General features: G+C 40.6%; 1 protein-coding gene across 1 annotated transcript in view; it reads left to right on the top strand.

Annotated features, from left to right (window-relative positions):
* Positions 1–20,008, top strand: part of esr2a (estrogen receptor 2a) — a gene marked incomplete at both ends in the record, with an annotated part of 110,295 nt that overhangs the window by 43,632 nt on the left and 46,655 nt on the right. Inside the window, 1 exon segment of the mRNA XM_084314111.1 lies at positions 3,187–3,555. Within this exon segment, the coding sequence (XP_084170237.1) occupies positions 3,187–3,555 (369 nt within the window).

Genomic DNA, 20,008 nt, shown 5'->3' with positions numbered 1-20,008 from the left:
CTACCTGGGTTCCATCCTAGAGGCTAATCTCTCCTGTGACAAAATGGCATCCAATGTAATAAAAAAAGTCAACCAACGAACTCGATTCTTGTACCGGATCTCCTCTCTGGTAAACAAGAATACCCTGAAGACTCTGGCAGGAGCACTCATTCAGGGGTACTACGACTATGCTTGCACCTCATGGTACCAAAGCACCTCAAAGGCGCTAAAAACAAAATTACAAACATCTCAAAACAAACTGGTCAGACTACTGCTTGACCTTACTCCTAGAACCCACCTCACCCCTGCCCACTTTGACAACCTAGGATGGCTTAGAGTAGATGACAGCAACTTGCAATGGGCCTGGGCCCTCATGCATCAACGTGGACTTTGAACTTGACCTACTTCCACACGTAAGCACGGAATGTAGAACTAGCGTACGCACAGGGAAGTCGGCATTCATCACACGTGCGTACGCAGGCTCTATGGTCCTCCGTGTTGATGAATACCACTTTGTTCTACCGTCAATGCTCGTGCATGATTATCCATATATGGTCATGAAAATGAGGAAACACCCCCCATGGGATGTGAAATAATGGACCGACCCGAGCGGGACTCCGAGAAACTCCACGGAGAATTCACTGCTGTCGAACCAAGAAGACACTATCGCGTATTGTGGGATAAATAAAAGGCGGATTTGTAAACGGTGATGTCAGATATCAACGGCTCCCTAAGACCATTGCTGCAATTCTGCCTGGACAGCTCAAAATACTAATAAAGACCGTTCGTTGACCAATGACCACTGTTTGGCGTTGGTTGGGTGTCATTATAACCGTGCTTGTAATATGAATGCCTTTATTAGTTGTGTTCGATTGGCTATATGATTTTTAGATGCATCTATTTTGTTGTCGGCTAATAAAGACCGCGCTGGAATATGACTGCCTTTTCCCGTGTTGTTTGATTAATACCCCATGGATTAAAGTTCTCCTCAATTTTATTCCAAATCGCGATGGATCTCCCGTCAATTGTCTACCTGCTGCATATGATTTCTAGAGGCATACTACAATCTATTTTGATGTCAGTATTGGGTAGCCTATATAAACAATATAATACGAGAGCATACACAAGAACAATGAATCTCACTGCATGTATGATAGCCTGCCTTTCAATACATGAACTTGAATCCCATCATATACATAGTCTGTCCACTATAGTGTCATTGCAATGCGTTTTCTATTCTTTCTTATACAGTAAAAAGGGGGAAGAACACTATATTAATATGACTTGTATTCTGCTTACAGCTTCGAAGTTCCACTTGTTTCGTTTAACGTAAAGCCTTTTAAATATAATCAAAACGTTCCCGTGTTTCTGCGGTCTGCGCAGAATAATAACGAGTTGAGCTTTATGATTTATGATGAATTGAAAATGGGGGACCCTGATGTAAACAAGACGAAAGTTGGTCTGCATCCCCAATTAACAATTGTATGTACTGAGCTGTACTGTACTGTACCCATTCTGCAATCTGTTAATAAACTTTTCAATCAATCAATCAATCAAGCTACGCGGAGCGCAGTCAGTCAGTAGCCTACACCCCGTATATTCCGATAACGCTATATAAACCATGCTGCATTCATTCTGAGAGAAAGATCTATTATTCCAAATGCTATTTATAGGGTTTTGACCATAATTACACTACTGTTGCTATTTTACAATGAACTATAATGAACTACGGTTCGTACAGAACGTGCCAGTGTTATTATGCACAGAAGCTCATTTCCTTGTTGTAATAATATATTCTACCACTGGGCGCTAGGTACGCCAGGTCTGAAAAGTGCGTAGATGTACGCACAAAGTCAAGTTCAAGTTGAAGTTGATGAATCCCACTCTTTGCTTAGAAATGATCGTACGCACAGGGTAAGCACAGATCTGTGCGTAGAACACGTTGATGCATGAGGGCCCAGGTCTACAAGATACACTACACGACCAAGGTACCCATGTACATGGCAAAATACTTCCCAAAGGTCAGTGAATACCACGATCACAACACCAGAGGGAGCTCCACAAATCATGTTAAACCCAGATTCGGCTCAAATAAGGGACTAAACACGTTTCGCAATTATGCCACATCAATGTGGAACGCCCTACCCAAAGCTGTAAAGGAATGTGGATCACTACCCACTTTCAAAACCTCTCTCAAGAGACACCTACGGGAGACTGCAATTCAACACTGGCCCCTGTAAATATCCTAACCCAACCCCCTCCAATGTACAGTCATTTACCTAGTATGGTTTTGTCAATAGTCCAATGTACAATTTTGTTTGTTTGTACAGAGTCTCCCCCCCCTCAATGTACAGTTTTGCTTGCTTATACAGTGTGCCCCCCCCAACCACCTCCAATGTAAATTACCCAGTATGGTTGTCAATATCCCAGTGTACCCAACCCCCCCCACCCAACCTCCTCCAATGTACAGTTTCTACGTCAAATGTATATACTCCCTTTTCTTGACTCCTTCTGTATCACAAACAGTACTGTATTTGCAAATCTGGTATGTCATAAATGTATAGATGTAGCAGTACTGACTATCTGTATGTCATGTATGTCATATATGTCCTGATGAATTGAAAATGGGGGACCCTGGTGGAAACAAGACGAAAGTCTTTCTCTGGTCTGCATCCCCTTAACAATTGTGTGTATTGAGCTGTACTGTATTGTACCCATTCTGCAATCTGTTAATAAAGTTTTCAATCAATCAATCAATCAACACTACAGAAGGTTAACCCTTTCACAACCACACTACAGAAGGTTAACCCTTTCACAACCACACTACATCAGGTTAACCCTTTCACTACCACATTACAGAGGGTTAACCTTTCACAACCACACAACAGAAGGTTAACCCTTTCGCTACCACACTACAGAAGGTTAACCCTTTCACTACCACACTACAGAAGGTTAACCCTTTCACTACCACACTACAGAAGGTTAACCCTTTCACAACCACACTACAGCAGGTTAACCCTTTCACTACAACACTACAGAAGGTTAACCCTTTCACTACCACACTACAGAAGGTTACCCCTTTGTGTCGTGTGGCAGTGAAAGGGTTAACCCTCCGGTAGTGTGGTAGTAGTGAAAGGGTTAATAAGTGCCAAACCTAGACTCATCGGGACATACGGTCTGTGTTTCTCGTGGTCTCTGGTCCTCCAGGCATGCGCAGGGAGCGCGCCAGCTACCGGCTGCCCCAGACGAGGCGGGTGGGGCGTCTCTCGGCGCCGGGGGGCGGAGCCCGCGGTCCGCCGCATCGTGCGGAGGAGGAGGGGGGGCCGCCCCCGGGAGGAGCGGAGGGGGCCGAAGCGGCGGGGGGGACCGGTCCGCTGCTGCTGGGGGAGCTGCTCCACCCCCCCCCGCTCACGTCGGAGCAGCTGATCCAGCGCATCGTGGGGGCGGAGCCGCCGGTCATCTACCTCATGACGGACGTGAAGCGGCCGCTGACGGAGGCCAGCGTGATGATGTCACTCACCCACCTGGCGGACAAGGAGCTGGTCCACCTGATCACCTGGGCCAAGAAGATCCCAGGTCTGTAATAATAATAATAATAATAATAATAATAATAATAATAATAATAATAATCATAATCATAATAATCATAATAATCATAATAATCATAATTTTTTTTTTACTTTATTTTATTTTGTGTCATAGTGAACATCACGCATTGATCATACAGTATATACTTGATTGACATAGTCAATGACATTTGCCACTCAAGCTCTTCCAGCTTATTAATTTTTTTTTCTTCTTTTTTTTTTATCTTTTTCCCCCTCCTTTTTCCTCCGATTTTCTCCCATCCCAATGTTAGTCGTTATGCCAATTCCCAATCCCCTTCCTGGTCGCTGCGCACTTACCCCCCACAGTCGGTCTGGGAGAGTGGAGGCTATCACGTGCTTCCTCCGACACACGTCTAGCCAATCAACCGCTTCTTTTCACCTGGCAGCGCGGATTCTCATTGAGAGGGCGTAGCGTGTGGAAGGATCACACTATCCCACTTAGATCCTATCCACGCTTAGCAGGCGCCCCGACCGAACTGTAGGAGTCGCTGTTTACAACGACCCGGACCCACCCCGCCAGCTTCTCCCACCCTCTAATACTGCCAATTGTATTAGTGTGAACGGCCAGCCGAGCTGGTGACAACCCCGGAGCTGTGAGCTGGATTCGAACAGGCGAATCCAGCCGCTCCGGGGTTGGTGACGAACGCAATCTCCGTTACGCCACCTGACCGCCCCATTAAATTTGTTTTAAAAATATTCAGCATAAACAAAATAAGCAGTATAAACCGAGTACGCCTCATTAACCCTTTGATCGCCGGGGTTAAATTCATAATTTACCATCCCTCGCCAGCCCTATTTAACATGGAGAAGTTCCCCTTCTTTGCAGGGCTATAACTTTTGAAATTGTATTGCTAAATTGACATTACCATGGCCCATTCAAAGTCCTATATCTATTGTTCAGGGTGTAGCAACGTTATACTTTTTCATTCACATATTCATACTAAAATACGGTCTAAAGTATAAGTATGTTTTTATCGTTTTCTGCAGCTTTCTCCAGAACGTGATTTATAGCCCTAAATGCATTATATTGATGATTGTATACAGTTTGATAGCAATCAGCGCGAGATAAAAAATTTCAAATGGACGTACTTCTAGAAGTTACTACGTATGATCTGATGATGACCGGATGGGCGGGGGGTCGTTTATAATTCCGTGGGCAACGTTATATCATTCATCTAGTGTGGGTGATATGATCATTGGAGCAGTTAGTATAGAAGACATTACAAAATAACGCTGAAACTCACCGTAGCTTCCTCTCGCCGTTGGGAGATGAGCGTGGAACAGAATTTTTTCTATTATGGGATATAGAAATACCCGATCCATTTCCAGGTTGTATAATAGTATATACGTCCAAATCATGTTGTTTATCGAGTTATTGGCAACGGATCGATATCCATTGTGTCGAGCTCGAGTCCCGGGACCTATAGCGAGTGATCGGACCAAATTGAAATGAGCACCAACTTCCACTTCCCTGTTTCTTCCCTGGGCGATCTGCCAATCGGCCACCAGATGGCACTCTTGAACCGTTAGAGAGTTGACAGGGGTTCACCAGTACATATAATGTCTCCGGGGGAGAAATATGATTTCGATCACAGATTTTTGAAATATTGATATCAAAGACGCTGTACAGCGTCATCGGCAGAATAAGCATGGCGGGGAATGACGTGTTTCAGCGTCAACGGCGATTAAAGGGTTAACAACCCAGGGGAGGAAAACAATTAAATACAAATGTTTTAAAATAAACGAAAAATAGTGATACCTGTATTTGTATAGCACCTTTTATACAGGGGATTGCAGTTCAAAGTGCTTTACATCAGTAAGAAATAAGACATAAAATCAGTGTGAAACAAGCAGCAAGAGCAAAGCATAAAGTGGGATAAAATAATGCAGATATATTAATCAAATCATATCAGAACCTCACGTTCTAATAGGCTTCTGTAATCTGTTACAAAACATGATAACGGTTATAGTATGCACCCAGCGGATAGTGGGGCGTAGAGATAAAAGTAAAAAATAAGTAAAATAATAGCAAGGGTCAAATGAGCAGACATATAAAATCACAGTTTTTAACATTAGGATCTAACATCCATACAGGCCACCTTGTTTATGGTTTGATTCAGTTTTAGTAGAACAGAAAAGACATGAATGGCCAAGAAGATCCCAGTGGGTCTGTATCCAATATCTAAGGCTGAGACCACTTATCGATTTATAGATAATTATCGATAACTGCGTGAAATCGATAAGTTGCATCACTTATCGATTTAAAAAAAAATATTTTATACTTTATACTATACTAAAATACTAGGTCTTGTGGCATGTTTTAGTTAAAACATCCCCATTTCATGTAAATCCAGTGGCAATTGCAACTCTGCACTGTGCACTCAATATGCAGTGCACTCCATCACATCCAGAGACCACCGACTGTAAAATGAGAAGGATCACTGTGGTCATTTTGAATGGGGGAAATCTGTAACACTAAAGATGGCGCAAACGACAAAGAATTGCTGCAAAATAAACATACATTTTTGTTGTTAAAAAAAAATATATATATATATATATATATATATATATATATATATATATATATATATATATATATATATATATATATATATATATATTAGGGGTGTAACGGTACACAAAAACCACGGTTCGGTACGTACCTCGGTTTTGAAGTCAAGGTTCGGTACGGGTTTTCGGTACAGTGGGGAAAAGTTTGGCTCTCCATGTTCCACTCAGGGGTGATGTAGCGTGCCGTAACTAATTGTACTTGTAGGGCTGTCAACGAATATTCTATATTGAAATTAATAATCGACTTGTAATTTTTTTTTTTTTATAATTATTATTATATTAGATTGTGAAAAAAACAGCCCCGGTGGGCGGTCGTTAGTGGTTAACATACCGTTGTGTTCGTTCGGTACACTACACACAGCCGTTCGGTACGGTACGGTACACACTGAAACGGTTTGGTACGGATACGTGTACCTTTACACCCCTAATATATATATACAAGAATAAAAAAATATATATACTAATTAGGGATGCTCGATATTGGCTTTTTTACCGATACCGATATACCAATATTGTCCAACTCTTCATTTCCGATACCGATATCAACCGATATCAACCAATACCGATATATGCAGGGTTTCCCCCCCCAAAATATGGAATAATTTCAGGTAATTAACATTACATATCTCTTGTTGTGGAATTAACACAACATTATGCATACTTTTGACAATAAATAAAATCAGAATTTGTTCTTACTTGCTTGCCTGGGTAAATAAAGGTTATAGAAATGTAAAAAAATAAAATGCCGATATCGGCCGATAATATCGGTAGGCCGATAATATCAGACATCCCTAGTACTAATACAAATATCAATATTTAGTCTCATCCTATCCTCATCCTAACCTCCACCTGCATCAATCCATCACATCATGTAGAGATGCTCTCTGTGCTGGAGTCAGGTCTAGTGTCACATCATGTAGAGATGCTCTCTGTGCTGCTGGAGTCAGGTCTAGTGTCACATCATGTAGAGATGCTCTCTGTGCTGCTGGAGTCAGGTCTAGTGTCACATCATGTAGAGATGCTCTCTCTGTGCTGGAGTCAGGTCTAGTGTCACATCATGTAGAGATGCTCTCTGTGCTGCTGGAGTCAGGTCTAGTGACACATCATGTAGAGATGCTCTCTGTGCTGGAGTCAGGTCTAGTGTCACATCATGTAGAGATGCTCTCTGTGCTGCTGGAGTCAGGTCTAGTGTCACATCATGTAGAGATGCTCTCTGTGTGCTGGAGTCAGGTCTAGTGTCACATCATGTAGAGATGCTCTCTGTGTGCTGGAGTCAGGTCTAGTGTCACATCATGTAGAGATGCTCTCTGTGCTGCTGGAGTCAGGTCTAGTGTCACATCATGTAGAGATGCTCTCTGTGCTGCTGGAGTCAGGTCTAGTGTCACATCATGTAGAGATGCTCTCTGTGCTGCTGGAGTCAGGTCTAGTGTCACATCATGTAGAGATGCTCTCTGTGCTGCTGGAGTCAGGTCTAGTGTCACATCAGGTAGAGATGCTCTCTGTGCTGCTGGAGTCAGGTCTAGTGTCACATCATGTAGAGATGCTCTCTCTGTGCTGCTGGAGTCAGGTCTAGTGTCACATCATGTAGAGATGCTCTCTGTGCTGGAGTCAGGTCTAGTGTCACATCATGTAGAGATGCTCTCTGTGCTGGAGTCAGGTCTAGTGTCACATCATGTAGAGACGCTCTCTGTGAACGTTCGTTTTCGTTTTAGTTCGTTCTTTTTTTTGCGTTCTTTTTTTGCGTTCTTTTTTTGCGTTCGTTTTCGTTTTAGTTCATTCGTTTTTTTGCGTTCGTTTTCGTTTTAGTTCGTTAGTTTTTTTGCGTTCGTTTTCGTTTTAGTTCGTTCGTTTTTTTGCGTTCGTTTTTTTGCGTTCGCTTTCGTTTTAGTTCATTTTAGTTTTAGTTAGTTCGTTTTTTTGCGTGCGTTTTCGTTTTATCTGGGTTCGTTTTCGTTTTTTTTTTGCATTCGTTTTTTTTTCATTCGTTTTCGAGATGCTCTGTGCTGCTGGAGTCAGGTCTAGTGTCACATCATGTAGAGATGCTCTCTGTGCTGCAGGAGTCAGGTCTAGTGTCACATCATGTAGAGATGCTCTCTGTGCTGCTGGAGTCAGGTCTAGTGACACATCATGTAGAGATGCTCTCTGTGCTGGAGTCAGGTCTAGTGTCACATCATGTAGAGATGCTCTCTGTGCTGCTGGAGTCAGGTCTAGTGTCACATCATGTAGAGATGCTCTCTGTGCTGCTGGAGTCAGGTCTAGTGTCACATCATGTAGAGATGCTCTCTGTGTGCTGGAGTCAGGTCTAGTGTCACATCATGTAGAGATGCTCTCTGTGTGCTGGAGTCAGGTCTAGTGTCACATCATGTAGAGATGCTCTCTGTGCTGCTGGAGTCAGGTCTAGTGACACATCATGTAGAGATGCTCTCTGTGTGCTGGAGTCAGGTCTAGTGTCACATCATGTAGAGATGCTCTCTGTGCTGCTGGAGTCAGGTCTAGTGTCACATCATGTAGAGATGCTCTCTGTGTGCTGGAGTCAGGTCTGGTGTCACATCATGTAGAGATGCTCTCTGTGCTGCTGGAGTCAGGTCTAGTGTCACATCATGTAGAGATGCTCTCTCTGTGCTGGAGTCAGGTCTAGTGTCACATCATGTAGAGATGCTCTCTGTGTTTTTTGCGTTCGTTTTCGTTTTAGTTGGTTCGTTTTTTTTTGTGCGTTCGTTTTTTTTGCGTTCGTTTTCGTTTTCGTTCATTTTCGTTTTCGTTTTCGTTTCATCGTTTTCGTTTTAGTTCGTTCGTTGCGTTCGTTTTTGTGCTTTCGTTTTTTTTTTTTTTTCTTTTAAATTTTTTTTATTATTGCAAAACAAAACTTATTAAAAATCAGTACTCAACACACAATGTATAATGAAACTTTCAGTAAAGGTGGTTAAAATATATGCAAGTACAGAAACAGGATAAAACAAAAATAGTCAATAATAACATTTTAACCGTATACAGTGTATATCCAGCGAAGTTACAATTATATAAATGTTAGTATATAATATACCCCTAATACCTATTTTCTAAAACCCTACACACATATGCTCCAGCTCAAACCCCCCCCTCCCGGACCCCCTCTTGGATAGTACCTCCATTATCCCTCACTCCTAACCAGACACCACCATTATAGGCTAGCTTTTATTCTCTCCACCACTTCTAACCACATTGACATTTTGGATTCATTGAGCCCCAGAATTCTTGCTGTAGATATTTCTTGATATATCACATCGAGATATGTAAGAAACCACACTTTCCGGCACATTTTTTCCGGTTGAAACCAACGTGATGCGATCAGTTTTTTAGCTACTGTGATACCCGATAAAACCAATCTTTTTAGTTGTGGATTCACTGCAAACTCAAAAACATCATTCAATAGCAATACCGCGGGGTGTACAGGTATATTCCAAAATACGAGTATTGATAATTGTTGGGACACATCTTTCCAGAATGCCTTAACTGGTGGGCAGTCCCAATACATGTGCATAAATGTTCCTTCGTCCCCATTTGTACATTGGGAGCATTTGGAGTCTTGTATAAGCCCCATTTTGCACAGCCTTATAGGAGTCAAGTATGTCCTGTGAATATAGTTCAGATTGATTTGTTGATGATCCGGGTTCCTTGATGTAAGTCGGACATTTGCCCAGGCTCCTTGCCAATCAAAGTCATTTTCCAGGTCTGGTATATCCCTCCTCCAGACATTGTCTAGTTGAAGGGTTTCGTACGAGGACGTTAGTAATTGATAATAAAAACCTGATACAAAACCTCCCAATGTATCTCTTTCATAGAAAAATTTGTGGTATCTGTGGTGTTCAATTGGTATGTGTAATGGAACACCGTGAGATCTCATACAAAGTCGTAACTGTATGTAAAAAAGCCATGTGGACTCGGTGAGGTTAAACTTTATGCATATTTCGACATAACTACAGAGGCCCTTGTTATTAAAAATATCCCCTAATGAGTGTATGCCTCTCTCTTCCCATATAGGGAATCTTATAGGTCGTTTTCCCATTAAGAGAGCATTGTTATTGAATATGGGAGTGTGATTATGCCATACTTGAGGGTTAGGAAATTTCCTTTGTGTTTCCCGCCATGTCCTGATTGCATGGGTAATTATTGGGCCAAATTCTCGCTCACAATGCTTGATTGAAAGTTTAGTGTATGCTATGTCTTTCAATCTCTGTGGGGCTACTATGTTTTCTTCTAATTTTCTCCAAGATACCAAAGCCTCGGGGTCAAACCATATCTTCTTCAATGGTCTTAATGTGAAGGCATTAAAATATTGTAAAAAATCTGGGACTGCCATGCCACCGTCTGCTTTATTTCTCTGTGCGGTGGATCTTTTTATGCGAGGTGGTTTGTTATTCCAAATAAATTTGTATGTGGAGGTTTGTAATCTTTTCCAGTAGCCCTCTGGAGGAGGTAACGGAAGCATTGAGCTGAAGAAATTGATTCTTGGTAATATATCCATCTTAACTATTGATACCCTTGCCTGTACTGAGTTTTTAAGTTTTGCCCACCTGTCCAGGTCGTCTTTGATTTTGTTCTGTATTTTTGTGTAATTGTGCTTCACCGTTTGTCTTATGGTGGGAAATATTTCCACACCCAAGCATCTGAAATGTTTGACCATGGGTATCGCACCTGGGAGGGTTGTCTCTTTTTTTGCACTGGTGTTAAGAGGAAGAAAAGCCGACTTAGGCCAATTTATTTTAAATCCCGATAAATCACCAAAGTTCTCTATCAACTTGAGTATAATCGGCAATGTGTTGTTGGGGTTTTGCATGAACAATATTACGTCGTCCGCATATAAACTAATTTTATGATGTGTGCCCTTGATTACTATTGGTTCTATGTGTTGGGATTGTCTTATAAATTGTGCTAAAGGTTCTAATGATAGATCGAATAGTCCGGGACTAAGAGGGCAACCTTGTCTGGCTGAGCGTGATACCGGAAAGATATCGGAGATGAATGTGCCTGTTGTAATCCTGGCCGATGGGTCCTTGTATAGTACTTTAATCATATCAATGAAACCTTTTCCTAACCCCATCCTTTCCAATACTGCCCATAGAAACGACCATTCCAACCTGTCAAATGCTTTCATAGCATCCAGGGATAGTATCGCCTTAGGTGTGATGTCCTCTTTGTCTGTATCTAGTACGTGCAGTATTCGCCTTATGTTATCATTGATCAGGCGACCTTTTATGAAGCCTGTTTGGTCCGGATGAACTAAAGACGTCATATGCTTTTGCAATCTGATGGCTAATATCTTAGAGTACAGTTTGACATCGGTTCCGAGGAGGCTTAAAGGACGGTAACTACCGCACTCAGTGGGGTCTTTGTCTTTTTTGTGAAGAACTGAAATGAGTGCGGTATTTTGGTGTTCAATGAAGCTTCCCTCTTTGACTGAGTATAAGATCATATTTAGTAATAAGGGTCCAAATATGTCCCAGCAAGAAATGTACATTTCTGATGGGATACCGTCAATTCCCGGAGCTTTGCCGTTTTTCATTCCGGATATGGCCTTCTTGAGTTCTTCTAATGTGATCGGTACTTCTAACTGTTTAGCGTCTTCATCCGTAAGTTTAGGGAGAGTAATTTGATTAAGATATGTGTCTAATTTGTCTTGATCAGAGGTCGTTTCTGAGTTATATAAATCGGAGTAGAATTCTTTGAATGTATCGTTTATTATTTTGGGTTCTGTTACTAGAGCTTGTTGTTTCCTAATGGCAGTTATATCTGCAAATTTTGCATTAATTCTTAGTCGCATGGCTAATAGGTGACTAGGTTTAGAACCTTGGAAGTACTGCTGTTGTCTAGTGCTGCGTATTTGCAATTCCGATTTTTGTCTGTACATTGCTTTGATCTCTGTCTTTAGAATGTTAACTTGGTTATCTAGTCTAGTAGAGTTGTTGTATTTTAAAGAATTAAAAAGCGTTGAGTAAAGCGTTTCCATTTCAGACAGTTTTGTGTTTTGATTTTTGCGCAATATGGAGGTAAATCTATCCGAGAAATCCTTGATCATATTCTTTACCGACATCCATAATATTCTGGGATCTTGCACCGAGTTAGCATTATCTTGTAGGAATACTGTGAGAGCTTCTTTAATTTGTGTAATGAATTCCTTGTTGTTAAGCAGCATCGAATTAAAACGCCATCTTGTGGCCCGGGTAGATAGTGTACCAAATGTTGCTTTCAGGATTAAGTAGCAGTGATCTGATAGCGCATTGGGTGTCATTTCCACTTCATATTTATCAAATATTCTCGGGGATGCAAAGACGTAATCAATTCTGGATAGTGTGTTGTGTCTCGCCGAACGACAGGAGTACTTGCGGGTCATGGGGTTAAGTGAACGCCATAAATCAGTTACTCCTGTTGATTTCGACCAATCTTTTAATGCTTTAGATGAATTCTTTTGTTCGCTGGAGAAGGAAAGGTAAGTTTTGTCCATCCTTGGGTTCCAAATGGCATTAAAATCCGCACCTATTATATATGAGTACTCGGGATGGTTTAACATTTCTCCTGTTAGTGAAGTGAAGAAACCCACTTCGTACAAATTCGGGGCATATACCGCTGCCAATGCAATTTTCCTGTTATTGTGTATAATCCTAGCTATAGTTATGCGCCCCTCAGCATCCGACCATACCCCTTTCAATTCGATATTTAATTTGCGTCTGACGACTATGGCTACCCCTCTAGTTCTCGTAGCAAAAGAAGAGTGACTAATATTATGGTATATGTTATCCGCTAACGTATTTATGTCTCCCTCTAAAATGTGTGTTTCGCTTAATAGAGCCACGTCCACATGTTCTTTTTTCATCAGTGTAAGCACGCTTTTGCGCTTGTGTTGTTTGTTTATCCCACCGGTGTTCCATACCATTATATTCAAACTAGCCATAGTCTATGCATGTTTTCGTGTAGTTTTTGGTAATGTTTCTGGAGTATGAAGCTACAATAGATGCACATCCAATTAATGAGGTCCCGTTGAGAGCTGAGCTTAAAAACATATATATATACAAATAAAAATCCCCTATTTTCCCCTCACCCAGAAAGTCGAACATGCCTGTGTTCCAAGAACACATCCTCCGCGATTGACTTTCTCCCATGGTCCACCGGATTGCCCAAACTGAGCATTGTAATCCTAATTTTCCTATGCTAATTGCCATAGGATCTAACATTTCCATTCTATTGCAATAGAATGTCGCTTTTGGTCTTGCACCTTCCCTTACTGTAATGAAGTATTGTGATAAATAACATAAAGATAAAAATAAAAAATAAAATTAAAAAAAGAGAATAAACCTTTATCGACATATTCCTTTGAACCCTCCACTAACGTGTGGGGGAAAAAAAGGAAAAGATTGTAGAGCAATATTGACACCTTAATGTGAAGAACATTGGAAAAGAATAATGTAAGTTAAAATATATTTAAAAAATATAGAGTAATATTGACACCTTAATGTGAAGAACATTGGAAAAGAACAATGTAAGTTAAAATATATTTAAAAAATATAGAGTAATGAGAAGAAAAAATTAAATAAAATAAAAATCAATGGAAAGATATAGATAAGGAATAAGAGATAAATAATTATCAACGTGGAGAAGCCACTAGAACCGATTTAACTGATTAGATAAGATAGAAAAGCAGCGCCTTTTAGCGCTTCAATGTGCCTTTAATGGAGTGATTACTTAAATTGTTAGAATAACCTTGCTGTGCTCATATGTTTATGTGTGGTTAATTTTAAAGTATTATTAAGGACTGATTGCACTTCATTTAATTTATTATCTGCTATGTGTATACACACCGAATGTTATTGTTAGAGTTGTATGCTTCGTTGTCATGGTGCCTTATATTCTAGAAGGTTGTAGAATATACTAGTGCCTAGACTATTTTACATTCCAGAATGATCTAAGAGACCCAGGGCATTTGAGCGATAAACCCAGAATATTCCAGATAGATCTTTTTGCATTGATATTTATTTGTCCCCTCAGAGACCAGAGACTGAAATTATAATGTATTATGAATCGTATTATACACAGTACACTTTGTTATAGACGACTTGCATATCGTTTGCTACTTTGATGAACACAACAATGTCATTCCAACACTGGTGGAATGACCTCATTGATGAACACAATAAAGTCATTCCAACACTGGTATATATTTAGAGAGAGGCTTAACTGTTTCCGGCATTTTCGTCATGCTTTGGGTTATTTGCTACATTTTGATTCAGGAAATCCTCAGCTTCAAAAGGTGTATATGGACCTGACCTGCGGCCGTTATTGCCCAAGAATGATAACAGCGCCGGATATGCTAGCCTTGGCTTGTAGCCGGCTTTGTACAGCTTTTGCATCACATCTTTGTATGGTAGACGTCGGATGATGGCCTCTTTGCTCAAATCTTCGTAGATAAATATTGGTTTATCACCATACTTCAGCTTCCCACGTTGGTTGCGAGCATATTTGATGATGTCATCCCTTGTTGTAGTTTTCCGCAGAGTGACAATGATGACTCTCGGCCCGTTGATACTTTGCCCCTGGGAACCGATTCTGTAAACTTGTTCCACTTCTGGCACTTTGTTTGGATCGGTGTTATCCAAAATCGTTGATAACTCTTTTGGAAAGTTGATGTCTTCGCAGTTCACTGCTTCATCAAGCCCCACAATGCGGATGTTATTCCGCCTGTGGTAACGTTGGGTTTCTAGTTGCCTCTCCATCGCTTCGTTTTTAAGCCCTTTTATTTCCCTCCGATATTCCTCTTTCGCTCTTTCCATCTCTTCTCCCATCTCTGTCAAGCCACCTTCGTTCGCTTTGACTGCTTTTGTGTTTTCTGTCACCGAAATCTCCACTGTCGTGATTCGCTTTGACTGTGCATCGATCGCGTTCTTGACTTCTTCTAATTTCTCATCGATGCGATCGAATTTAGCCTCGATGCGATCAAATTTAGCATCGATGTTTGCCTCGAGCGCCTTGATGTGTGTAATCTGCAGGTTAGACTGTTCTACCATCTGTTCTTTCAACAGGTTAGACTGTTCTACCATCAGGTTAGTCAGTGTGTTGAAATCGGGTGGATTTCTGCTTTCTTCAGTTGGCGGCATATGGTAGATAGATGCAGTGACGTTGGAATCCATAAATCTGGTTGCTCTCGCTTTCACGGAGCTTGATTCTGTACCTTCTTTTATGTTGGTCTCTATTAACTCTCTTTCGGGGACCGTAATCGATGATCCCGGTAAATTGTCCTCTTCCTTCTCCTCCTCGGAGCTTGTCGCCGTCGGCTCAGAACCAGCGACGGTTAGGAAGTGTCTACCTCGTTTTGTTTCGTCCTGCGCCGTTGAAGTTGCCGTAGTTATTTTCTCTGGCGCCTTTCTACCTTTAACCATTTTGTCTTTTGATATGGTTAGTAGAGGTTCTTAACAATACATACGATGTGGTCTATTCTCTTTCTTTACTGTCCAAATAATGTTTTTAAACGAAATTAGCGTTGGTGGGAACGGAGCAATTGCAAAATGCGTGCACTACATGTTGTGCTAAAACCGGAAGTCGTGCTCGAAAACGTGCTTTCGTTTTTTTGCGTTCGTTTTCGTTTTAGGTCGTTAGTTTTTTTTCGTTTTTTTTGTGCGTTCGTTTTTTTGCGTTTGTTTTCGTTTTAGTTCGTTCGTTTTTTTCGTTTTTTTTTGTGCGTTCGTTTTTTTTTCGTTCATTTTTGTTTTCGTTCATTTTCGTTTCATCGTTTTCGTTTTAGTTAGTTTTCGTTTTAGTTCGTTAGTTTTTTGGCGTTAGTTTTTTTGCGTTCTTTTTTTTCCGTTCGTTTTCGTTTTAGTTCGTTCGTTTTTTTGCGTTCGTTTTCGTTTTAGTTCGTTCGTTTTTTTGCGTTCGTTTTCGTTTTAGTTCGTTCGTTTTTTTGCGTTCGTTTTCGTTTTAGTTCGTTCGTTTTTTTTCGTTTTTCTTTTTGCGTTCGTTTTTTTTTGTTCGTTTTCGAGATGCTCTCTGTGCTGGAGTCAGGTCTAGTGTCACATCATGTAGAGACGCTCTCTGTGCTGCAGGAGTCAGGTCTAGTGTCACATCATGTAGAGATGCTCTCTGTGCTGCTGGAGTCAGGTCTAGTGTCACATCATGTAGAGATGCTCTCTGTGCTGCTGGAGTCAGGTCTAGTGTCACATCATGTAGAGATGCTCTCTGTGCTGCTGGAGTCAGGTCTAGTGTCACATCATGTAGAGATGCTCTCTGTGCTGCTGGAGTCAGGTCTAGTGTCACATCATGTAGAGATGCTCTCTCTGTGCTGGAGTCAGGTCTAGTGTCACATCATGTAGAGATGCTCTCTGTGTTTTTTGCGTTCGTTTTCGTTTTAGTTGGTTCGTTTTTTTTTCGTTTTTTTTTGTGCGTTCGTTTTTTTTGCGTTCGTTTTCGTTTTCGTTCATTTTCGTTTTCGTTTTCGTTTCATCGTTTTCGTTTTAGTTCGTTTTCGTTTTAGTTCGTTCGTTGCGTTCGTTTTTGTGCGTTCGTTTTTTTGCGTTCGTTTTCGTTTTAGGTCGTTCGTTTTTTTTCGTTTTTTTTGTGCGTTCGTTTTTTTGCGTTTGTTTTCGTTTTAGTTCGTTCGTTTTTTTCGTTTTTTTTTGTGCGTTCGTTTTTTTTTCGTTCATTTTTGTTTTCGTTCATTTTCGTTTTCGTTTCATCGTTTTCGTTTTAGTTCGTTTTCGTTTTAGTTCGTTCGTTGCGTTCGTTTTTGTGCGTTCGTTTTTTTGCGTTCGTTTTCGTTTTAGGTCGTTCGTTTTTTTTCGTTTTTTTTGTGCGTTCGTTTTTTTGCGTTTGTTTTCGTTTTAGTTCGTTCGTTTTTTTCGTTTTTTTTTGTGCGTTCGTTTTTTTTTCGTTCATTTTTGTTTTCGTTCATTTTCGTTTTCGTTTCATCGTTTTCGTTTTAGTTCGTTTTTGTTTTAGTTCGTTAGTTTTTTGGCGTTCGTTTTTTTGCGTTTTTTTTTTCGTTCGTTTTCGTTTTAGTTTGTTCGTTTTTTTGCGTTCGTTTTCGTTTTAGTTCGTTCGTTTTTTTTCGTTTTTCTTTTTGCGTTCGTTTTTTTTTGTTCGTTTTCGAGATGCTCTCTGTGCTGGAGTCAGGTCTAGTGTCACATCATGTAGAGACGCTCTCTGTGCTGCAGGAGTCAGGTCTAGTGTCACATCATGTAGAGATGCTCTCTGTGCTGCTGGAGTCAGGTCTAGTGTCACATCATGTAGAGATGCTCTCTGTGCTGCTGGAGTCAGGTCTAGTGTCACATCATGTAGAGATGCTCTCTGTGCTGCTGGAGTCAGGTCTAGTGTCACATCATGTAGAGATGCTCTCTGTGCTGCTGGAGTCAGGTCTAGTGTCACATCATGTAGAGATGCTCTCTCTGTGCTGGAGTCAGGTCTAGTGTCACATCATGTAGAGATGCTCTCTGTGTTTTTTGCGTTCGTTTTCGTTTTAGTTGGTTCGTTTTTTTTTCGTTTTTTTTGTGCGTTCGTTTTTTTTGCGTTCGTTTTCGTTTTCGTTCATTTTCGTTTTCGTTTTCGTTTCATCGTTTTCGTTTTAGTTCGTTTTCGTTTTAGTTCGTTCGTTGCGTTCGTTTTTGTGCGTTCGTTTTTTTGCGTTCGTTTTCGTTTTAGGTCGTTCGTTTTTTTTCGTTTTTTTTGTTCGTTCGTTTTTTTGCGTTTGTTTTCGTTTTAGTTTGTTCGTTTTTTTCGTTTTTTTTTGTGCGTTCGTTTTTTTTTCGTTCATTTTTGTTTTCGTTCATTTTCGTTTTCGTTTCATCGTTTTCGTTTTAGTTCGTTTTTGTTTTAGTTCGTTAGTTTTTTGGCGTTCGTTTTTTTGCGTTTTTTTTTTTGTTCGTTTTCGTTTTAGTTTGTTCGTTTTTTTGCGTTCGTTTTCGTTTTAGTTCGTTCGTTTTTTTTCGTTTTTCTTTTTGCGTTCGTTTTTTTTTTTTCGTTTTCGAGATGCTCTCTGTGCTGGAGTCAGGTCTAGTGTCACATCATGTAGAGACGCTCTCTGTGCTGCAGGAGTCAGGTCTAGTGTCACATCATGTAGAGATGCTCTCTGTGCTGCTGGAGTCAGGTCTAGTGTCACATCATGTAGAGATGCTCTCTGTGCTGCTGGAGTCAGGTCTAGTGTCACATCATGTAGAGATGCTCTCTGTGCTGCTGGAGTCAGGTCTAGTGTCACATCATGTAGAGATGCTCTCTGTGCTGCTGGAGTCAGGTCTAGTGTCACATCATGTAGAGATGCTCTCTCTGTGCTGGAGTCAGGTCTAGTGTCACATCATGTAGAGATGCTCTCTGTGTTTTTTGCGTTCGTTTTCGTTTTAGTTGGTTCGTTTTTTTTTCGTTTTTTTTGTGCGTTCGTTTTTTTTGCGTTCGTTTTCGTTTTCGTTCATTTTCGTTTTCGTTTTCGTTTCATCGTTTTAGTTTTAGTTCGTTTTCGTTTTAGTTCGTTCGTTGCGTTCGTTTTTGTGCGTTCGTTTTTTTGCGTTCGTTTTCGTTTTAGGTCGTTCGTTTTTTTTCGTTTTTTTTGTGCGTTCGTTTTTTTGCGTTTGTTTTCGTTTTAGTTCGTTCGTTTTTTTCGTTTTTTTTTGTGCGTTCGTTTTCTTTCGTTCATTTTTGTTTTCGTTCATTTTCGTTTTCGTCTCATCGTTTTCGTTTTAGTTCGTTAGTTTTTTGGCGTTCGTTTTTTTGCGTTCTTTTTTTTCCGTTCGTTTTCGTTTTAGTTCGTTCGTTTTTTTGCGTTCGTTTTCGTTTTAGTTCGTTCGTTTTTTTGCGTTCGTTTTCGTTTTAGTTCGTTCGTTTTTTTGCGTTCGTTTTCGTTTTAGTTCGTTCGTTTTTTTTCGTTTTTCTTTTTGCGTTCGTTTTTTTTTGTTCGTTTTCGAGATGCTCTCTGTGCTGGAGTCAGGTCTAGTGTCACATCATGTAGAGACGCTCTCTGTGCTGCAGGAGTCAGGTCTAGTGTCACATCATGTAGAGATGCTCTCTGTGCTGCTGGAGTCAGGTCTAGTGTCACATCATGTAGAGATGCTCTCTGTGCTGCTGGAGTCAGGTCTAGTGTCACATCATGTAGAGATGCTCTCTGTGCTGCTGGAGTCAGGTCTAGTGTCACATCATGTAGAGATGCTCTCTGTGCTGCTGGAGTCAGGTCTAGTGTCACATCATGTAGAGATGCTCTCTCTGTGCTGGAGTCAGGTCTAGTGTCACATCATGTAGAGATGCTCTCTGTGTTTTTTGCGTTCGTTTTCGTTTTAGTTGGTTCGTTTTTTTTTCGTTTTTTTTTGTGTGTTCGTTTTTTTTGCGTTCGTTTTCGTTTTCGTTCATTTTCGTTTTCGTTTTCGTTTCATCGTTTTCGTTTTAGTTCGTTTTCGTTTTAGTTCGTTCGTTGCGTTCGTTTTTGTGCGTTCGTTTTTTTGCGTTCGTTTTCGTTTTAGGTCGTTCGTTTTTTTTCGTTTTTTTTGTGCGTTCGTTTTTTTGCGTTTGTTTTCGTTTTAGTTCGTTCGTTTTTTTCGTTTTTTTTTGTGCGTTCGTTTTTTTTTCGTTCATTTTTGTTTTCGTTCATTTTCGTTTTCGTTTCATCGTTTTCGTTTTAGTTCGTTTTTGTTTTAGTTCGTTAGTTTTTTGGCGTTCGTTTTTTTGCGTTTTTTTTTTCGTTCGTTTTCGTTTTAGTTTGTTCGTTTTTTTGCGTTCGTTTTCGTTTTAGTTCGTTCGTTTTTTTTCGTTTTTCTTTTTGCGTTCGTTTTTTTTTTTTCGTTTTCGAGATGCTCTCTGTGCTGGAGTCAGGTCTAGCGTCACATCATGTAGAGACGCTCTCTGTGCTG

Source organism: Notolepis coatsorum, assembly GCF_963971535.1.
Source record: "Notolepis coatsorum genome assembly, chromosome: 5".
NCBI classification, from domain to species: domain Eukaryota; kingdom Metazoa; phylum Chordata; class Actinopteri; order Aulopiformes; family Paralepididae; genus Notolepis; species Notolepis coatsorum.
Note: the sequence above shows the minus strand (reverse complement) of the source record. Positions and strands in the feature narration are given on the sequence as shown.